The sequence below is a fragment of the Monomorium pharaonis genome, chromosome 4, assembly GCF_013373865.1.
Source record: "Monomorium pharaonis isolate MP-MQ-018 chromosome 4, ASM1337386v2, whole genome shotgun sequence".
In the NCBI taxonomy this organism is placed as follows: Eukaryota; Metazoa; Arthropoda; class Insecta; order Hymenoptera; family Formicidae; genus Monomorium; species Monomorium pharaonis.
In genome coordinates, this window is record NC_050470.1 from 27,671,327 (window position 1) to 27,695,266 (window position 23,940).

Here is a 23,940-nt window from a genome sequence, read left to right on the forward strand (position 1 = left end):
AATTTAATTGCGCGTTGCACGATCTAATTAATTACTACATACACAGAGGAGTTTCTCTTTGAGCAACAACTTGAATTATTCATCTTTCCACACGTACAAGAGCATTTAAATTTAATGATATATTGGCAGTTCGCGCATTATAAATGCTTTTCACACGCGACATTATTTGACGTGACCAGATCGATATTGTATTCTTGTCGCTACAATTTTGAATTTGCGATAACTTGGGTTTTTTTCTTTCAAAGAAAGAATTGTACGCTGCAATATTAGAAATTTCAGTCACGCAAATGCTGTAGTTTGGATCTGAATACACGCTGGACTTTACGTTGACGCGGCTGGCCGAGTTTTACAGTTCGTATCACCTTTACTGCGGAGTGACAGTTATATACGATTACACTGAGAGAAAAGCTGAACCGGTATTCGTTCCGGCGACGGTGAGCAAGCAGGAGGGGTGGCTGAGACAGGAGCCTCGTCCGGGAAGAGTTACTACCGTTGCTACCAGTGCTCCTGTCCGAACTTGAAAAATAATTCAGCACGAAGTAATGTCCTGAATATAAAATGCGCGTAGAACGCGTTAATTTCAAAATAGATAGAAGTCCGGACGGAAAACAGTCGCTTGCCGCATTTTTATTTACAGATTCGACACAATTATGACGAAATCAAATTATTATTCAATCTTCGTAAAAAAATCCCGCGAGGAAAGTATCGAGAAAATCAAAATTATAGATAAAATTAAATCTTTATTCTTTTAAATGCGCACACATTTATATAGGATAAAATTTATGTTACATAAAATCAAAATTTGTTGGACTTGAATTGTTATATTAAATCAACCATTGTAAATTTTGAAATTTTCTTCAGATTTTGATTCAAAATTCTACTAGTATGAAGTTTCTAGCAAAAAAATTTGTAATAAAAAAATATTTTTTTTAACGTTTGGAAAGTTTTACTTGTGATACTGTACTAATGTACTTCATAGAGACAATCGATTTAATATATTTGTTTACATATTACATAATGCTTTTATCATCGTGTGAATCTTCAGTTGTATATTCAAATTGTTCTTTTAAAATATTAATATTTTTATTATAATAAAACTAAATTGTTTTCGCGAATTAAGTTTAAAAAGCACACTTAGTAATAAAAGACATGCTTGGGCCGTCACGTTCAGTGGTAAAGGAAGCGTATAGCTGCGGCGTGACGTTCGACGTGAATAGTATTATAAATGCCGTATTCGCTCTTTATGATCTTTACTATACAACCATAAAATTATTAAATACAAACATTAAGTTAAGTATAAAATGTAGTCTATTTTTCAAATTCTTGACAACAAATATTTAGAAATAAACAAATTTTGTCATATTTAAATTAAAAATCATTTAGGAAATGATTCTTTTCTAATCAAATTTTAATCGTGAATGTAGTTTGTTATAAATAGCATCTGTTGCAGAAAGAATAATGTATATCTGTAAATACAGCATTAAAAAAACATTAAAAAGAGTTAATGCATTCGTTGTTCCGTGTTTCTTCAGTCGTACTTTCTTGTCGCGCAGGCAATTCACCTTTGTGATCAAATATGTAATCGCGCCTGTCACGCTGTGACTTTTTGTCCATCTTATTTGTAATTCATAACACATCAAAACTACCACTATGAGAGTTAAATACCGGCGTAGTGGAATTGCGAATTTAAGGAGAATTATGTCTTCAAAATTCACGATGCATGACAAGAGAAATTGCTATAATGCACACATGTACCCGTATTTTACAAATTCGAACATACGTTATTTTCTTTTACGTACGGGAATAAACATGAATAAGCAAACATTGTCTTATTCGATATAAAAAAAGCATAATTCAGCTAGGCTAGTGATTATGTTATCGGAATTTATTCCGTGCAATACGTAAGTCGAATAAGAATTGCATGATTGCATGTATATGTATTATTTGTGGAAAATAATGTTTATATAACACTTTTACATCATAAAATTATTTTTGTTCTTCTCCGCTATATAATTCTTATTAAACGAAAAATACAGATAATAATAAGTTATTAAAATTAATACGTACCTTATTTTTCGCTGTAAAAATCCGACGAGTTTTTTTATTATTTATATGTAAGAAAGACATGATAAAGTAAAGAGTGTAACATACAATAGACACTTATTCGTCGGAATTTCATGAAATTCATGACGCATTCTCCTCGACTCTTCGAACGAAAGGATATAGCACGATACACGATATCAAATTACCTCCGCATCCTTTGGCGCTGCGCGGCCGCTTTAATCCCATTGACTTTAAGAGCTGCGCTCAAAGAAACGCCGTGAATTGCGAGGGCGCAGCGAAAAGAACGTTCCGGAACATTGAGATCAAATGGAGTATCACAGGTCATTTAATGAATTATTTGCGCACGAAGCTAAATTTACGAGACAGCACACGAGAAAACTTGTGCAAGAACATTTTATTTTTGTTCCCATTTGCGTGAAATTCTTTCAAAGAAAACCTACTCTTGTTATCTTGTATGCACAATCGGAGATTTGAACGAATATACGAAATTTATTGCGGTTTAATTAATGAGAAAAAGTCGAGGATTTTTAAGCACGGACGGAAAAGACTTCTGTAACTTATCAAGCAAAGATTATTTTACGAATACATTTTCGCTACTATAATATATTATGACAAAAAGATCTTAAATTATTTATGATCCAACTTCTCATTTATATTCTTCCTCAATTATATATGAATTTGCTTTATTGTAATAAAAACTCGTTTTGTGTATGTGTAACCATTATCTGTAAAAAAAAACTGTAAAATCTACATTTCATAAAATCTACATTTATCATTTTGCTGCAACCAATATATGTTTCCGTTACGGAGTGATTCGTAATTTCTACATTAAAATATGTATATATACTTTTAAAAATTTAACTAGTTATAATTATTGTTTACTTTTTCTGTTACTTGTAAAGTTGTAAAGATAGATTAACGTTAACTTTATAAACACACGCATTAATATTTACCCTATTTTCTTTAATTGCATTATGCACACTAAATAATTATATAAATTAATTGCTATTCTAATTTATCCATCACCACATAATTATATCTTACGATCTATATAATATTTTTAAGAGCTAATCAAACTTTTTATAACTCTATTTTTGTACGTATCTGCAATTAATATGAAAGATAAAGTTGAATCCATGAAATGGCTCATGTTCGAATTTTTTGCATAATCTTTTCACTTGTTGTATCGTATAACGCGATTTATAAATATGTTCTTAAGATCTATAAAAGTTTATCTTTACAATCTAAATTTGCGGAGTTGGTCGCATTTTAGGTACATTTCAGCGTTGGAAACTGCAAGAAATAAGCGTGAAATACTGTCGGGTGTGCGCTAGAGCAAGAAAGTTTGGCTGTTGCGCGCGAGTATTAGAAACCACGAAAACGGAAGCAGAAGTCCGGGCCAGTGCCTGACGTCACTTCCGGAAGAGACGTATCCGGCGTCACGTTGCATGGCTTCCGTGCGTTCCTCTGTAACAGAAAGGCAAAAAAAAAAGAGAGAATCAAGTGTCAGTGCTACACTCGTCAGCCGTCCTTGTATCGCGCACGTAATCGTATGAATATTTACGAGTGTGGTATCAAATTAACGCGGTTTCACGCGATATCATCTAATGAGTGTCATGTCGGCGGGAACGCTTCGCAGGAGCAGACGTTGAAAAATTGCCGTATTAGGATATTGAATCTGGATATCACGCGCCAGAAATCTTGATACTTTTTGAGAATAATGACACCACCCACACTCGTAAATCAATGTCGCTTCAAGATTACGAGGGATTATGGGTTTCCTCGTATTACAAGAGATCCATTAATTATTGCGTTGTTTGAGGGATGTCGATACGCGTTTCTTCATTCTCCGCTATTTAAACTTAATATAATGTTGCGAAGATCAATTTGATTAAATTTGCATAGCAGGTACTATCAATTACCATCAAATTTCCAGAATGGCAACTTTAACAAACATTGTTATATCAATAGAATCAAATGTAATTTACGTTATCAAACAACAATAAAATAAAATAATATTATAGTATGATTCTAAATAAAGCTTTTTAAGTGATAAATTCAAAAGAAAACCTTTGAATGGAAACTTTTAACAATACATAACAAAACATGTACAATGTATTATATTGTACATGTACAATAATCTTATGTTTAATATATCGAAAATATCGGTGATATTAAAATGTTGCATGATGACATACTAAAAAAAACATACATCCTGGTGAAAGAATAGCGTCACGTATGACCTCGATCATGGATAAGCGCAATCAGCTTGCATGAGGGCAATTGGTTTCATCAAAATTGAATCCGCATTATTTTTAACGAGTCGACAACAACGTACACGATGATCGTACGTTACAGGAAATTAAAAAAAAATTCGTAAATATTTCAATCGACCTACCATATTGCAAAAATTACTTCGTGACGTTGGTAGAGCAATGGGAATAGAAGCAATGCTTTTGCACTTTGATCTCACGGAATTCATTTTGCGTTCTCTATTTGCACACTTGAGATGCATCTATACTTGATTGCTAGCGACGCTAGCTAGTGTAGAAAGTAGTTAAAGTCTTAATGACGAAGAAAACCTTAATTCCAACCGCCGCGGCCCTTTGAAGCTTAGATTCCAATCGCGCCTTCATCTTTGCGACCATTAACGGGAACGAAAGCTGAACTTTACGGAGAAACCAGTAACAGGTACTTTATTTTCTGAAATTACGCTTTTAACGACTTCTTCTTTGATTACGCAACGTTGATCCTTTAATAGCTGAAATACGTCCTCTTTGCGAACAAACTTTCCGAACCATTCTTTTTTCCGATGTTCAAGAAAGACAATATCGATAGTTCTATAAAAGTACAAAAGGAAATCATCACTAAATGGATCACATAATGTTACAGGATAACATTTAATTTGGACTGGCAGTATGAGACAGCCACGCAGTAGCGAGGCTTTATATTGATGAACCATTCGTGTTCAGTAGTATAAGTATCGATATGATCAGTCATATTGCATAAGCAATATGTCATCAAAATTCTACCAATGTTTGGATTAGGTATATGTACTCACTAATTACTAATTAATAATTAATTTCTTGATACAAGTGACATAACGTATCACGAGATGTAAATTCAATTCTACGATTGCGACTAAATTACCTCATTACTAAATATGTTTACCGTTACGCAAGGATATTTTTAATTACATGTATAACAAAATTAATATACAACTAATTAAGGTCATAGTTGAATCTTACTAATTTTATATACATTTCATGAAACATTTTCATCAAACTCTCTACACGCGGAATAAATGTTCGATCCTGAAATATAGTTCTAAATTAAATAAAAATAGTAATATTACATTATTAAATTGATAATTCAATTATTTCCTAAATTTCTATTCTATGTATGTTTTTTAAAATAAAAATTGAATAAAATTCCGATCATAAAATCTATTGGTGTTCTTAATACTTTAAAAGAAAAAAAAATATACAGGACACAAATTATTTAAGATATATCATAAGTGTGTGTTAAAAGTATAATATTATAACGCTTCCTAATTTATTAAAAAATGATAAATAGACTTCCTACAAGTTACGTCATTACATACATTTGACCTGATAAGATGATGCAATTATCAATGAGCACAGCGCAAAATTCGATGAGGATCAATGACGATCGGCTGTATCATATCAAGCGCGGTCTCTAGAATTCGGGCGACAATATGCTACCGGGGCATGCCTGCATACCGCTGGAGTATGCGTCCCGATCAGATATTCGTACGAAAGCTGCGTCATCAAACGCCGTATGAATCGCACGCGCCGATCGGGGTGAGCTCACGATCACTACCATGAACGTCGTGCGTTCGTGTGTTAAGGTCTGGGAATGCGACGCGCGTGTGTACGGGCACGTGGCACGCATACGCGCCGGAACTGCACGCGCGGCGTCGATTAAAGCGGAAGCGAAATCTTTGCACGTGCGGTGCATCTACATCTGGGAACGCGATGATCTATCACTGTTGGTTTGCGATCGCGTATATATGGTAACACTTGACGGCGTCCACTTGGCACCTCCTGCATGGACAATTCCGAATGCAAATGACGTGCAAACGTACGCTTGATTATATTACTGTTCCAAGTTGTGGTACCGACCTCGACATGATAATTTCAGACGTTCGAGAAAGTCTTATTCTTCATTTGAACTTTCTGAAAAGTATTTTCTATTCTTATATAGAAAAAAAAATGTTGAATGCAGCGTTATTGCGCAGAATAAATTATCGGAAGACACTACAAAATTATTGCATTTATGTTGCTAAAATAAAATAGAAAATTTTAGATCACTGACAACAAATAATTAATTGCTATTATCAAAATTTTAATCATATAAGCGTACAAACTCTTTTGTTTTATTATAAAAACGTTATGTATACAATATAAATAACTGTCAAATATAATTGACAATAAGGTTGAAAATAAAGTATAAATATTGTGTTTTCTGTTAAATTAAAAATAATTAAATTAAAAAACAATGAGAATAATGCGACTATAATTGTTAATAGTTAATTAGATTTTTAAATTAACTTTTTTTATTAAATTTTCTACAATTTTTCATTAATCTTGTCTCTCCAAATATTCCAACCTTTTATTATTCATTGTCGTTTTTCACGTTCAAAGTATTTAAGCTCTTCTGAAAACTAACTGCGATATATTTTAAAATAACACGCGCTTAATTATAACGGGATTGATTATCGGGCTGAGCGAGAGCGGAATTAAAAATTAATTTTCAATCTGCGATAGCGGTCCGGAAAAGTATCGCATAACTCGAGCAATAATTTCCCTCGTGAGTCAATAACTTTTTCGAACGACCGGCTTGAGAGAAAGACAATCGTCATGTGCGAGAACGTGGTAGTTAAAAATTCACATTCCCAATCACGTACATAACGAGCAATATCAATTAATGTTCGTGTAGCGTTTTGATTTTCGCCGTATATAATTTCCGACCTATTTTTTTTTTTTTTTTTTTTTTTTTAATGAAATAACTATCAGCATATAATAAGTGCGAACGCGTTTGCATTACAGCCGCGCGGAATCATAATGATTTATGAACGTAGGAAGTTCACGAGTAAGTTGCACTTTAGCTCATCCGCTCGCGCTCTTAGCAACTCCTTAGACACTGTCTCGGAAACTGTCCGTGTACGCCGCGGAGAGTTACGTCTAAAGCGAGGTAAAAGAGTACAAAGTTGTACAAAAATGGAGATCTTTAGTTAATGGATGCACACAATTTTCCTCTTCTCTCGCGCGACTGCTCTTCTCGCGTGTGCAAATTCATATATCCATAATTACTTTGCGCGTAATTAACGATAGATCTCGGATGAATTATTAATATTGATGCAAAATAATTTTGGATTTTCATGCTTTCCCTATAACAAACGACGAAGTTAGAAGATTAAGGGCTTAGTTTAAATCCGTTTATAATCCACGCTATAGCTGCACCGATACGAGCGCTTTAACTGGCTCGGAAGATATCTGTTAAAGTGTGCATTGTCGTATTAAACGAAATAAATGGATTCCGCAGTTTAAGAACTCTCTCTCATCGGGATGGCGCGCGGATATGGGCAACGGATGAAAAATTAGCAGAATTCCGCGGAAGCCGAAGCTCGCGGATTTCACTTTGCCGACGGAGTATTTCGGCCACTGCGAAATTTAATAATATCGTACGTTAAGAGGACGCGACACCGTAAGAGGAACGGAGTGCGAGATAAGAAACGAGAGGCGAGATCTCTCGAAGAGCGGAGAGTTTGGAGCCGGTATAAACGACAGTCTAGGGAGCCGTTAGGTATTAAACTCCCTGCAAACTTCCGCAGTCCGTCGTGCTCGATATATATTTAAAATATCTTGGAAGTATCCATGAATCGTCTAGACTGAGCCGGCGACGTACCGAGGCACCAGGGATTCGTAGGATGTCGGAAAGTGATATCATAACTCGCTACAACGACACGGAATGTCCCGATTTTGTAGAGTCATATTTAACGCCATGTTTACCCAGTTCTCGTTTTTTAAACAGATTTTAATCAATTTTCCCGATGCTACCGTAAATAGCTGTAATATATAAATCTTATTCTCCGCTCTCGTTCGCGTTTCTAATGTATCCCTCGCGCGAGCGGAGGAGCACTTTAACGGATCGCGATAAAACATATTTGCGAACATCGAGAATTATTTTAAATACGTCTAACTCAGTTCCTTTCTCTTAAACCTTGCCCTCGAAAGTTCGCAATCAGTTGCAAGATGGTGAGAGGGGCGAGCTCGAAGGTATCCAAAAAAAAAAAGAAACAAGAAGAAGCCGCGCTTGAATCGAGGTAGTGAAATTAAAAGGGATCAGAGAAAGAGAGAGAGAGAGAGAGAGAAGCTTTCGACGGAAGCCCTCGACCATGCCTTGGTACTCTCTGTCTGCTGACTTTCTGGACGTTGCAGTACTATAGCTCCGCAAACGAACAAGGCGGGATTCTACCACTGCTGTGAGTGTAGCACAAGCGGCGCGAAAACTCGGTGATGAGCAATTAAGAAAATTGAATTCCGCCGTAATTAACTTTCTTAATTAATAGGATCGCGGAATTGTATCTTTAATCTGACCGAGGCCATAAGTGCCACTGGCAGACGTGCAAATGCACGAGCGGTAAGTGACAGGGGAAGAAAGAGAGAAGACACTAAGAATGGTCAAGGAACGCGAAAAGGGCGCGACACAGACAGAGTGAGGGATGCAGGTAGAACAAAGGGGAGGAGGTGAGGCATAGGACTACCGCAGGAGACGGCGACGTCGGCTGCGACGCCTGGGGATGGGGAGTCGCTGTAAGTTTTGATATATGCGCGACATTATTTACGATCGCATAAGAATTAGCTCAGACGGCCGCCAAAGCCCATCCCCTGGCAGGAGCCGGTGCAAAAAAACCGGCATCAGCCGCGGACTGGCACTGCACTCGAGGCGTTTTTACGCGCGACGCATTGGCTTCCTCAAAAGTCGTTAAATCCCGCGCCGCTTTCGACAAATCGCGAGCAAATGGCGCTTCTTGCCGCACGAATGTTCGGTGGAAACGTTCTCGAATACTTGAGGAGATAGCGACGCGAAGAACTACGATGTAACAGCCTCTCCTAAATTATGACATAGAGGTCGTAAATTAAGAAACACGCGTTATAACGTGTACTATGTCCAAAGTCCAATATTTGATAAGAAACGTGTGGATTTTTAGCGTAAATACGGCGATCGATACAGCTTCACTACTAAAACTATATGAATTCCATATATGTTTAAAATATGTAATTAATCTAATTAAAATATTTGTATAAATTATAAATAAGTAATTAATAAAAGTTAATTAATGTAAGAATAGATGCAGATTTTTTCAAAAATTGTAAATAAGTTAGATATGTTTATAATGTTATTTAATTGAACTGATTTGTAATTTATTAGATTATAATAAATTAAACAATGATATTATATTAGAATGTATTTGACGTGGTTAAATAACCCGTCATAATTCCATCTTCTCTTATTTATGTGCTTCGAAAGAAGTCTGCATCTAGCCTCATTAATTGCTGTTATTAATTATCCACTGTCAATTTATAACGATCTTCTAATTAGTACAAGCTATTTATTATTTTAAGGGGATATATTCATATAGACTGTCCGAGTTGAAAGCTCGTGCTGAAACATACAGATGTGTGTTTTAATCCATGTATTTTAACTGTCGTGTAACTTCCGCTAGAAATATTTCATATTTTGTGACGTGTTCACAAAATTGTTAATCAAATAATATAATGCTCGTTCCAATAAAATCTCATAATATAGTTTTCCCGTCACTGATTTATTGTGCCGCGCCGACCTCAAACTTTAATCGACGATGTGAAAATTTTTAATGGCCTTAATTCAACTCTCTAATCTTGAGAATGGTATAATGGTTATCAGCTTAGTCCCGATTATCAATATAGATGCCAGTAATTAATTGGAGGATGATCAATTATTGGTTATCCCCGCAGTATTCCCGAGATGGCCGAAGAAAGTTTTCTTCCCTCTACCATTTTTCTTCGATAAGATTGAACACAAAGTTTTGATATGATCTCGCTAGATCGACATTGTTATACGAGAAAACCATGGGGTGTTTTTGAAATAATTTTTAAACTAATTTAATGGATCTTGACAAGTTTTACATAAATAATTACAACAATATTATGATTGTATATCTTCAATTTTAAATATTTAATTTAATGTAAATCAAACAAATCCATGAATTGACTTAAAAAACCCGGACGAATTTTTGAAATGCACGTTTTTCTTTATTCTACCATAATTTAATCTAATGTTAATATAATCTGTATTCATTTTAATTGACACGAGAATTTTTTATTTATTTTTAAGTCCGCTTTTCATATGCAATATTTGTTTGTCATCCAGCAGCAGTATTTTTGCAGGCGCACTCTCATAAAAATGCCCACTGTCCCGTTTAATCCCATTGCAATGGCACTTCCTTCGGACCTCGGCTCGTCCGTGCCGATAAACTGCGCGAATTCGCAATCTGCAAAACTAGAAAACAAGTGGCCAGACTCCTGATTTATCGTCGGGTTCTCGCGCGGCCGCGTGAGTACGTATCGTGTCTGCGGTTGATGTATCGTACGCGTACGTATACACACGCGTGAGTGAAACGCTATTGCAAAGTGACTCACGATCAGACGGAAATTCAGTTTTGCAACATTCGCGAGTAGATTTAACGCGGGTCTCTCCGCGCGCAGTTTTTCCGTACCTTTTCATGCCGAGCGATTTACCTATTATAAGTTATGGAATTATATAGAAGAGAATTGGTGGTTTACGGCTTCCAATTTACATTTTATACAATAACTTTGTGCATTAATAATCAATATTTTAAATTAGAAACTTAGCGCAATGCAATTACATTTGTTAATATAATTATTTAATCAATTTTAGATTCAAAGTTATTAATTTAAAGAAATATTTATTACTTAGATCATTATTTATAAAAATATGTGTCACCTAATAACAGAGATCTTACGAGTGGCCATTATATCTACAAGGGGCCATAGTTCTATCTTGTTTTTTATTTACAACGATCCTTGCACTGACAAAAAAAAATACTTGATTCAAATAAATAATTATTTAAATAATAATAATAACATATTTTATAAAACATTAATTGTATTTATTTCACACAAGTAACATTTCCCAAATTATAGAAAATATTACTTACTTTTTAATAAAATTTTTTATTATTAATATTCAAATAACTATTCATTTAAATCAAGTATCCTTTTCTGTCAGGATGTATATGCAATTGCACATATAAACATACATACATACATACATACATACGAACAAGTAATAGATATTTAATTACCTGCTTTTTTTAGTCACGATCTCCTCCCTCTCTCCTCATAACTTGCACACGTGTTGAGTACTGGTATAACGAGTAAATGTACAATTTATACGCGTTGCTCACGCGCGCGGCCCGGGGAAGCAACGAATTAATTCTATATTCTCACGGAGATTTACTCCGTCGTACACGTGTGCGTACGTGAGGTTTCTACACGGAGTCATAATTTTACAGTATTTAAACTGTGTTTATGACTGTATAAATAATAATGAGATTTCATGAGCTACGTCAGGTATGATATTATTAAGCTTTTGCTGCGCATTTTTTATTATTCCGCTGTAATAAAATATAATGAACCTTTATTAAAATCGAATTTTGTGTGAAGCATCAAGCTGAAAAATTTTGACAAAATAATACTGCACGTAAATTTATAATTATTTGCACAAGTTATCTGTCATAACAATTTATAAACTTATAAAAGTTAATTGTTTTCATTTCATTTAAAATCTCACTTTTTTAATATTAAATTAAGTAACAGTTTTCAAAGAGTGCAAAATTATTCAAAGAAACAGTTCAAAAATTGAATTGAATAGCATTAATAATTCATATCTCGAGGCATCCTCTCGCAAATCCTGCGTTATATTTCGATTCACGGTATTCGTTTTCACATCTATCGCGATATTTACGCCGATACACCCTCGTAAAAATCGGGCGATGCACTTTGCTTAGTTACGCGCGGTCGAGACGATTTCCTTCGGGCGCGTCATAAACCCGCGTAAATCCGCAATCTACGAGGCCGCGAGTCGTCCAAGTTTTGATTTATAGCCGCGCGGGACGCGTTTCACGTGCGGATAGACACCGGGTTTCTAGATAGCGCACACGCGTGGCGCACGCGCTCGCTCCTGGGAAAAATGCGACCGCGCGCGCGCCCACAGGCGCTTCCTCGCAATAACCTCCGAAGGGAAATTCACGATAATAGAGACTACCCACGTGAATTTCGCATGCAAGTGTTCCCGCGATCCCACGGCGCGCGGCGTCTGCCTCCAGGCTTTGCGCTTCCTTCCTTCCTCTTCCGTGCCATTCGTTCCATTTCAGCCGAGGTGTGTTCGCGCACACTTCTCAGTTCCCACTGATGTCTCCATAATTTCCGTTACTTTTACTTCGCTACCTTATTATTTTCTTCTCGGTCCGCGACCGCCGCCGTCGCCGCCGCACCATGCGCGGGGATAAATCGATTCGGAGCGCTCGACTTTTTGAGCGGGAAACAAACGGGGTAAGTCGGCGCGCAAATCTATACTCATCTTTGAAAAAATGTGTTAAAAGCGCGCGGAATACAGGCGAGAGTAGAGGAAGTGATTTTCGCTTTTCTTTCTTTCTCAACTTTATCGATTGTGTTTAAAACTATTTACTTTCGTTTTCATTCTCCTCCATCTTCCTCTTCCTCCCCTCATATTTATCCTCTCGAGCTTAAAAAGGGAAAAAAGGAACGAAATAAAACGTGCAGCGAAGCTTGAATGAAGAAAGGAAAACGCGAGGAATCTCTCCGCTTATACCTACTTCTCTTTCGCCCCGCAAGTTTCCTCCTTTCTCTCAAACTCCATTCCCTCTTCGTCACCGTCCTTCTATCTGCGAACCGCAATTTCTCTCCTTCCGCGATTCCTCGTTCCTCGGACATTCCCCGCTTCTCGTCTCGCGCAGAAGTACACGCGCCCGAGCGAGCGGTCTTCCGTCTTTTCCATCCCTTCGCAACTACATCCCTCCCCTCCCCCCTCCCTCCTCTCTTCCCAATCCCTCTCGTCCTTCCGCTCCTTTTCATCCTTGCCGTGGCGACCGAGGGGCTGAGCTAGACAAATAGCTTCAGCGTGAAATACCGCTGCCTCTTTAAAACTTTAAAGTGTTTCAAGTAATCCTAAGGTACGATTTTACATCATGGCTGTGCCCCGCGGAGAATACACGCGAACGTAGAAGGAAATGGAATATCGGTGCGCCCGCGGTGGGCTTCCGGCTACGCTCGTGGCACATCCGGCAACAGCGAGATTTCCCGGAAGATCGCGAGGTGCACGTAAGTGTGCTGTTATTATATCATTATGTTTTGCAGGGTATACCCGATACACTTTTATATCCATACTTCCATCATGTTGCATTATTTTAAATAAATATTTTCACGACAATATACAATCGATAACTAAATATACAAATATGTACATTGTACACTTATATTACAGTCAATTTTTATATATAGATATTGCTAGTTTTTACTTTACGTTACGATATATTCGTGCAAGTAGTAAAGGACTGATACTAACCTTCCTCAACGACTAAAGTGACAGTGGCTGATCGACCCTCCGTCGGCCTGCATGAATAGTTCCCGACGTCATCTTGAGTCACCGTCGCCAAAGTCAACACGGATACCGTACGTGCTGCACCCCTTTCGGTCTCTACACATATACCACCGCGCGCTGCCTGGATGAAGAATACACAAATGAATTCAACGATGAAGAGTAAGTAGCAGAACATTTTTTTTTTAATATTTGAGAGATACAGAAGCGAAATGCAGATTTCTTATTTTCTTTTAATTTGTGATGAAGCCGAAAGAATTTTACGGAACACGTTACTCGGACCTCTTCACCGAATTGCATATAAAAACCTCTACATTAGTCCTGTCGTAAAATTTTATGTATCTATGAATAAATTTGAAGAAATTTGAGTTTTTGCTTCTACACCTCTCACATGACGTTTCATGCTCGAACTGAGATTTCGTTATGCAAATGCATATTTTTATGTGTACCGACGTAAGCGCGATCGTTGCTACCGGAATCAATGGAACAAATGCAAACTGTCATTCATGTTATATAGCATACGTAAATCAGTCCATAAAAATAAAATAATTAAAATACAATATGTTAAACTGAAAATGCATAAAGTTACAAATGCGCATGCAAGCAAATAATGGGATTCAACAGATGTACACTCAAAAAATGTCATAATATTGATGTCAATTTTGTGATGCCTTTTTAAGAGTGTATTCCTGTTATAACAAAATGCTTTTACATTATCAATTACACTCTCGTAACACGCCTCATTTGCAAAAAGGTTGTAATTTGTGCTGAATAAGACTCATTTAACTTATTTTATTTTTTAAGAATTCTATTTGTGTGTGGAGGGACAGGGATATTTTTTGAAATAAGTGAAAATAAAATCTGGTGAATAATATCACAATATATTAATCCATAAAATGATGTATATAATGAATATATACTGAGATTTTTATTTTTAAAAATGCCCATCTACTTTGTCACAAAGTTTTTGCACTGAACAATTGTGTTTCTACTGAATTCAATTTTCCAACCTTTTTTCTGTTTTCTATGACATACTTTTTAGACATATTATACTTTGGGAGTGAAGTATCTTTTTAAATAATAAATTCAAAAATAAACCTTTATTTAATGCCTCATTTGACTAAAATGTTTTATAATCTCAACGTGTTACGTTTTCAAAACGCAAAAAGCTCTTTGCGTTACAACAAACAATAAATAATATAAAAATGTCTCTCTAAAGAAGACTGACGATCAATGCTTCAAAGGACGTGCGTATCAACCAAGCAGGATAGTCGCGCGCAATGGCAAAACCGCGTCGGCTATCAAAATCGATCAACTTTCAGCCATTATGTATCGCGCGAAAGAAATAACCGACGCGACTACCACGCAAACAAAAATGTTGGAAGTCCATGGTTAGAGGGGGGTTGGGGGGGCATATGACCCATATCCCTTCGCGTTGGGGCGTGATGATATACGAGCGCGCCTTTTTTTTCTCCCGTTCTTCCGATTTCCGGTCGTCAAACAGAAATTTCATTAGAGCGACCCCGCGTATCCAGCTGAGGCTGCATTACCTGGAATGTTAGGAGTTTGTTATCCCGAAGCCATTGTACACCCCTGATGGGACGGGTCTGATACGGCGACAATATGACGCACCTCAGGGTGATCGTAGAGCCCGATGGCACCCTTTGCTCCCGGGGACCCATTATGTCTGCTACCGGTGCTGTGCTCTCGTAGCCTGGAAGTCATGTTCGGACAAATATCATGCGGTGGCTGAAGCAATTGAATGACCGCGTCGTGACAAGATTACGCGCATATCCGATGGCTGAGGGTAACCACGACGCGCCACGCCGCAACGGCGAATTTCCTCGAACTAAATCTGAAGATTCGGGTAGCTGGATCTTGATTTGAAACGGAAATGCAATCGGGGATTCCTTAACCGACTGCACTGTTTTAAAAGCAGCAAACTCGGTTGTACTTTACTTTAGTACCAACGCGCACATTTATCAATTCGTTTACATCAGACGCAATGTAATTTGAGCTAAACCTTCATTTAGATTTACTTGATACATATTACATTGTTTGTTTTACAAATATATTAAATTACAATATTTTTGCATGAAAAGTTATATGGTGTACGCGTGAAAGGTGGACAAATATTTTCATTTTAATAAAAAATAATTTGCTGTTATCGATAGCAAATAATAATTAAAACATATGTTTATAATAGGTAAACAATTGTAAATTAATTAATTGCTAAAATTCAAAGGCTATTTAATGGGTTAGAAACATTATAATAAACAATATGTCTGCTCGAACAGAATTTAGTCGGAAAATTTACTCCAGACTTTATTTACATCATGCTTTATGGTATAAAAAAGTATAATTTTTAAGTCGCTTAAGGTGTACATTATTTTAATGCATAAAGAAATTTTTATTAAGTCCTCGAGGTGATGTCAAAATGGTGAACAAAGGGCGGCGCGCGGAAAAGAGATTTGTAACTTTTTAATTGACAACGTCATAGCGAGTGTGACGTATCGTGAATATCCTCTAATTGATGCAATCCGTTCTCGGTTTTAATACCTCTACGAGGGGAATTAACGCACTGTACCTCCTCCAGAAGAAAAGAAACACTCTGCGCTGCCGAGGACGAGATGTTTTTGCGCGCCCCGTCAAGGATGCTCGACAAATGTTAATGATTTTAATTAATGCCAGCGTTATATCCACTTTCATTGCGCCGGTGCTCTGCCGACGCGGCACAAAGTAGAGAACGCTGAGATAGGTAAAAAACGTAATACGCTCACACATGTACCGTCAAGCTTGTATATTTTAATTTAGAAAGCAGGGACAAGTATTCGTTTAATGCGCAAACCACCACTACGCATCGGCCTTTACAACGTGTACCATAAATTATTCAGCCTTGAGAACTCTTTGGTTCCCCATTACACGTACGATAAATTGCGGATGGGTTTTCCGTTATGAACTTTGCTATGTAATGAAGTTCCGTTTTCCTTTTGTAGCACGTCACGTCTACGTACGATTACTATTCGTCTTTGAGAATACACATCTGAGAATATCGTGGTATTTCCCTTTAATTACACGTAGAATTCTAGAAATAATACGTACGTACATTGTCGTAACATACTGGCTTAAACGAAGACTTGTGCTGAAAGCTGAATAACATATATTTAAGTTACTGGCATTGCTGTTGCGCTTAAATAACATAAAATTATCTTAATAAAGATGAAAGTGTAAATTGTATTTTAAATAAGATAAAGGTGATTTAATTGTAAATTCATCTAGATGAAACATAAAAGGATATATCTAGATAATTTTAAATATCACTGTAGAGCAAAACTGTTTAAGATATCGAAATATATATTCATATATTCTTATAAATCTTTACTTTTTAGAAGTACAAAAGTACTTCAAATAATTCAACCTGACAAAAAAATATTTGTCTTTTGATTTGGATCGATAAATAAAAATCAATGTTGAAAAATAAAGAAGAAGAACCGAGACTATACCATGTACAAAATGCCATGAGTAAAATTAGACGTCTTAAGAACAACTTAAAGATGTCTTTGAGTCATGTTATGCAGCTGATTGAATAAAAGAGGGAAATAATATATGTTCTAAGAAATCAAATAAAGATAAGAAAAGCCTTTCCGTAATCTAGATAATTTTATATAAATAATGACAAGCACTGACAGGCATTATTTAATATCATTACACACTACGATTGTATCATTAAGCTCCTCTCAGATTAGATTAATAATTCACCATTATCTTCGAAGCAGAAAAGAAAGATGGCCGAAAGTGGAGTTCTCCGTTCTCGTATAAAAATATCGAGGTCCTTATACATTATTCAGTACAAGGACCGCGGTCGAGACTCATTTAGCGGTCCAACTCCTATCCCTTAGAACTCTGAACTCTCAGTGACCGACGAAGAAAAGGATACGAAGAAGCTGCGGTAGGACCGCGGGATTAAGGATAATCCTATTAGACTTAAATGAATCCGGCGACGACTGCGTTCTCTCTAGCGAAATATTATGTTATGCTGTTATTACTGTAAACTCGCTTGCGGACGTTTCTTTTTTGAGCGCGGTCTTGCTTGCTTTTTTGCGTTGCCGGAGACTTTGTGGATAAATTCTCTCATGATCTACCAAAACCCACTGAGTTGCAACGCTCAGGTGCGGATTCAACGTGTCAGTATGTCAGAACGAATTCTTACTTGATTACGTATGTTTCCTGATCATTTCTTGTAACAAAATTAAATATTATAATTCAATAATTATTAAGGATTAATAATAGTAATAATATACTATAATTATTGAATTATATTATAAAATATATATGAAACACGATTGTGCGAAAAAAAGCTTTATATGTCATTATGTCAATTTATTATGCGGTTCGTAGTACTTCCATTTGCTTTATTTCCCTTATTTATCTGTTACGAAACTTCGACAATATAGCTGGCAGCGATCTGTGACTATCTTTAAGTCTCGCATACATTGCGAACAAAAGCGAAAGAAGAAACTTGGCGCGAGTATATTTATTAGTCGGGTGAAACTGCATGGAGACTTTCTGAGCGGAAACACGTCGTGATACGAAAAGAAATATTCACGGTTGCAACTTTGCCATTAAGTTGATAGCACCGCAAAATAGTTAAAAAAATATAGCGATAATGCAAAAATAAAGTACAACATCTGTTAAGTAATTAACTTCATAGTTTGCGTGTTTACGTGTGAAAAAAAATGAAGAGAAAATCGGAAAAAATCAAGAAACACGCTGTCAATAATACAGATCGTGCTTTTGCAACATTTGTGAGTTTTTGTCAATGATTTTGAGCCATGGTATCAAGAGTAAGCTCTCCGATATCGAGAAAACGCAGCTCTCCATAATCTGCCGTTTCGACGTAAACGAAAAAGCGTAGACTCCGTAACATCGAAGGCGTCAGGGGAAAGGACGACGTGTCTGAAATAAAACGACGTTACTTAAAAAGAATTATGAAGCGGCTGAAGAAAGTTCGCAAGAAGAATCGACGACGACGGATCACGAGCGTCAAAGCCAGGACGATGTCGCACTTATCCTTAAGTGATTGATGTCGCTCGGTTCTGCGAGAAAAATAAAAAGCGGCTTCTAATGATTTTTTAAAGGGTGTTCGATGTACTATGACGAGAACGTGTCGGAGTTTATTAATACATTTATGAAAGATGTGATACGTTATCGACGTCGACGCCCGACTTGCTCTAAGTTCTTCAATACGATGTTATTAATATTTTAAGCAATGTTCACTTTTCCTGTTTGTCTACTTGTCTATCATTTACTACAGTAAATTGTATATTTCGCGGAAGAATATCTACAATGAAATTTAGTGTAATAGTAGCATTGAAGTGGTTTATCCAGGCAGAAATTGTTTGACCTACTGCGAACTATCACCTTCAAATATCGAATATTGGCGATACATGAATTAGACTCGAAATGGTCGAAGTACTTCGCCAGTTACACACGTACGCTATGCAGATCTGATAATAAACTTTCATATAATGCACCGGCTAGAGTTTCACAGAGTATTACAGTGAACAACAGAAATAACGCTGTTTACTCGCCTAAAAGTTTGCCACCGACCATCTAAAGCGGTAAACAGGCATCGTGCAAGTTTTATACATACATACGTTGTAATGTTACGCTCGTAAAAGCTCAACCTAATCTCCCGCCTATGCTATCGGCAATTGTGTCTAATTTATGGATTTTACAACCCCAATGAACATAGTTAATATAAATTTTAATAAATCCAACGCGATTAGTTTTATATGCGCTTTTGATTTTTACAAAAATAAATAATGCAATTTAGAAAAAAGGTAAAATAGATGGAGATTGAATAATATGAATATAAAGGACAAGGCAACAATAAATACTCTTAATAATGCGTATATATGAAAGTAACAATAAAATATATCAATTTAATGAAATTTAAATTAATATTGTTTGCGAATAAATAATAGAAATAGCAAAAAAATTTATTCTAATCTACATTTCTAAAATATTTGCGGATATAAGTAATTTAATAACCAATAAATCTATAATATTTTTGATAATTTTTAATAATTTGTTATATTAGTCACATTATATCGTTAAAATATTATTCCATGAAACTAAAAACAAAATTAATGGCTACGGTGATACCTTATAGTGAATGCCTTACATTTGTAATGATTGTATTACAAGAAAGCGCGCTTCTTTGCTTGATAATTATCAGTAAGCTTAGCGCTGTACCTCGCGGCTGATTAATCGCGCTTTTTCCAACTGATGCAATCTTAACGACGATTCAACCAGTGTGCTTTCGGTCCCGCTACTTTCCGAGTGGCGAAACAAAGCGGAAATTGCCAGTCGCTGGCGATGAAAGTTATATTTTTAAATCTCTTGGTAACCAGGTCAATCTTTGCACCCGAGGGAATTTTACAGATTTCTATTGGTAAAAATTTTTATTGTGTGAAGTGGTGTTCACCGCGCGTATTTTATTACGTTCATCATCCGTGGCGTGCGCATAGATAGAATGCGGAAACGAATAAATTCGAAGCGAGAAGGAAAAAATGCATCTTATCCGTCCGCGGTCCGTGAAACTTTCGACGAAGTTTTGATTGCATAATTGTACGCTTGTCCGAGTTTCGTGCCGATCAAGAAATTCATAAAATAATTTGCATGATATAATTTCAAACTGCGCGATACAGGCGCCTCATTTTATACACACCGCGCGCGCACACCCGATTTGGCTAATGCTGATTACGCGGGAAATTAATTATGCAGGTCTGTGCAAAATATTATCGCTGATATCACAGACAGTAAAATAAGTTTAGCGCCAGTGAAATTAGAATCCCAACAAAATGCAAATACACACATATAGCCACATAAATTTCGATAATTAACTTCGATTGTTCGAAAAAATATGAAAGCTTTAAGTAACAGCGAAATTAATTTTGTAAAACAAAATTTGCGTAGTTCCACAAATACAATTAAAGCAGAAAGCTTGCTCGTAGCTATAAATGTATAGCATTCATAATGAACGTGTAATATAATAATGTGAAACAGAAATAATCTCTTTTTTTTATTATAGTCAAATGGTACGTTTTATCTTTGCATATCAAATATCTTTAGTAACGTTTCAATCAAATAAATTGTATTTTTATCATACTTTTTTTCGTTTGCTACAGAGAAGGGAAGCTATTATAGTGAAACGCATGAATGAGCACGATAGTTAACAAAGCTTAATTTACCCTTTGGAAATCTTTATCTCTATTTCCGACGGTCCGTTCAGTGTTAATAGGGAACGTTTCAGTCGTGTCTTTAAATGTACGACCGATTCGATCGGCGTGTGCTGGAACGAAAGGAACGTCACGCTCATATATGTCACAAGCGCGCCAACTAGAAATACGCGTCTCACGTTCGCAGGGTATGTATACTTACTTATACGTGTCTGCTGAGAATGCGGCTCGTCATAGCCCTCTGATCTGTCTGGATCTAAAAATACAAGATCTCAATAATGAAACATTATCATCGTTATAAAGTAAAGAAAAAGAAACGCGATGATTTAATGATTTATGAAATCTTAACGTAATGAAGATGAAACTATTTCGTCGATTCACTATACCATTTATATTCATGCGGTATGTTATAGAAGAGAAGTCGTTTCGTTCTTTTAAGGCGAATATATTTTTGACTCTACTTTTATGTACGTGTTTGCATAACGTTGTTGAGGGAACATTCAGTGCCACTTTAAAGTTTAAATAAAAATTACGATTTTTATTTGCATGAAAACAAAAGTGTCAAATTTTTCGATCGTAAATTGTCGTACGGGGGAGCAAACGTGAAGGACGAAATGTGAAGTGGAACGACAATCACCTCGCACAGAGAGCTGCACTGCATACATGATCTTCGGTTCCGTATTGACCTGGCACTCGTACTTGCCAGAATCCGTCTTCCTGGCGTTATCCAGCCTGAGAGTCCAGGCGTCGCTGCCTGGGGTGTGCTGAGGTCCGAATCGCGCATCCGAGCTGAACGAAAAATTTCCTGAAGTAAGGATATGAAGATCCCTGCTCCTCATCCAGGAAACCTTAAATCACAAAAATATAGATTACTTGAAGGAAGAAAACATTTCATGGTCTCAAAATCACGTGAATTTTTTTACTTTTTAATCCTTTGGCCTCTTTTTATATCGTTTAAATATGAATGTATGAACAATGCGAGCAAATAATGCACGTGAAATAAAAAACCAATTATTTTTGGTAAAGTAAAGTTACAATTATGCAACAATGTTCACAATTAAAATTCGCAATTAAATGTATATTATATAAATTTGACATGAGCATTGAGCCTGAACAGTTACAAATGTAATTCGATGCAACTACTTTTATGACTTTTATAAATATATTTTATTTTCTGAGTTATTAATACTCAATACAAATAATTTATATATTGTAAATTCTATATATCCAGTTTCAATCAGAAAATCTGAAAAAAAATTTTTTACATAAATGTGCAGAAGTTTTAAACAAGAGCACAAAAATTTGCAACATAACATTCCTGATCCAAATGTAAAAAAATTTCGAGCAAAATTCGTGATATGTGAAGAAATGTATACGTTTCAGAGATCTTTCGTTGCAGTACAAATCAGGGATAGTGACCTGGACGCTCACGCGATAATAGCGACTCTCGGGAAGTGTAAAGTTGCCAGACGTCATTGATGACGCTCGTTTGTCAGGATGGTGTCATTTAGCCACTTAATGATATGTGAAACCCCGTGAAACCGTGAATACCGATTGACGCTTAAAATCCGAGAACTCTTGTACATGCACACTAAATCAGCATGCCCCGCTGTGACTTATCTCTCTCGCATTTCGCGTTATTCATACACGTAACGCGCGTCGTGTAATACATAATAATACATTACGACGTGATGATAATAAAGTTAATGAAGTGGAAGTGAGAACATGCGGCTCGAAGGGCGGTAACGCGACGATGGGCGTAATGGCGCTAATGGATGCTCGATTACTCGAGCGGCACGCAATTATTATTAATTATCATCGATACTGTATCAGTGATAGCGTTTTAGTGATCGGTATTCTCTTTCTCTAAAAATTTTGCTTCACATTGTGTGGAATAATACTAAAATAAAAGCTAAAAGTAAGCAATAAATGAAGTTGGCATTTTTCAGAAATTCAGCTTTAATGTCATTCTTAATTTTCGTTTAGTTTTAATCATATCGTTAGGCTTTCTTCTTATCAGATAATCAAGTACAATTAATAATCGGTGTGTATATATATATATAATATGTATACGATATTTTGAAAAAATTCCAAGGCCTTTTAGTAGATGTTTATACTAGATAAATGTTTTCACAAGAATTATTTGCGCAAATAATTCTTTTATAAAAATTAATTTTTTTCACACGCCTAATATGATACATTTATAAGGAACTTGCTTAATTTTATAATTTATATATGAATTATTATAATGTATATTTTCTATTTTGTCGTTTGAATAGAATTTTTGAACAAACAGCGTGTAGCGAATAAGGTGAGCTTAAAGAATATATCCGTTTTAAGCCAACTACAAGCATCAGATAATTTTTTCTGATTATTTATTCTTTTGTTTTTTTGTTACGTTAATTTCAAATTATTGCAGAATCTATTTTAGAAACATTACTAATTTTTTCACACGCCTAATATGATACATTTATAAGGAACTTGCTTAATTTTATAATTTATATATGAATTATTATAATGTATATTTTCTATTTTCTCGTTTGAATAGAATTTTTGAACAAACAGCGTGTAGCGAGTGAGGTGAGGTTAAAGTATATCCGTTTTAAGCCAACTACGAGCGTCAGATAATTTTTCTGATTATTTATTCTTTTGTTCCTTTGTTACGTTAATTTTAAATTATTGCAGAATCTATTTTAGAAACATTACTAATATGAGTTAATCTAAAAAAAAGTTTATCCTCGTTTTACTGATTAACATACGTAAACATGTGTACGCAGCATCAATGCAACTGATCCCAACTATTTGAAGCAGTTAGATTTTAATCATCATTATAGCTTCTATGGAAATTAATATAGAAAATATTGCTGCAAAACATTTAATAATTTATTCATTGCGTGGTTTTCAATATCTCTACGTACTTGGT

The 23,940-nt window shown here is 35.8% G+C and overlaps 1 protein-coding gene across 5 annotated transcripts in view; it reads right to left on the minus strand.

Annotated features, from left to right (window-relative positions):
• Nucleotides 1-1,234: 1,234 nt before the first annotated feature.
• The window catches only part of LOC105836929 (zwei Ig domain protein zig-8), a 128,228-nt gene continuing 105,522 nt past the window's right edge, over nucleotides 1,235-23,940 (minus strand). For 4 of the 5 annotated variants that reach the window (XM_028188997.2, XM_028188994.2, XM_036285165.1 and 1 more), the window contains 5 exons: nucleotides 21,655-21,865; nucleotides 21,220-21,273; nucleotides 15,324-15,487; nucleotides 13,741-13,897; nucleotides 1,235-3,531 (listed from right to left, as the gene is read on the minus strand). In XM_028188997.2, the coding sequence (XP_028044798.1) occupies nucleotides 3,395-3,531; nucleotides 13,741-13,897; nucleotides 15,324-15,487; nucleotides 21,220-21,273; nucleotides 21,655-21,865 (723 nt within the window). In that variant the 3' untranslated portion in view covers nucleotides 1,235-3,394. Of the gene's footprint in view, nucleotides 3,532-13,740; nucleotides 13,898-15,323; nucleotides 15,488-21,029; nucleotides 21,131-21,219; nucleotides 21,274-21,654; nucleotides 21,866-23,940 lie in introns of all 5 variants that reach the window. The other variant, XM_028188996.2, reaches the window with a different exon arrangement.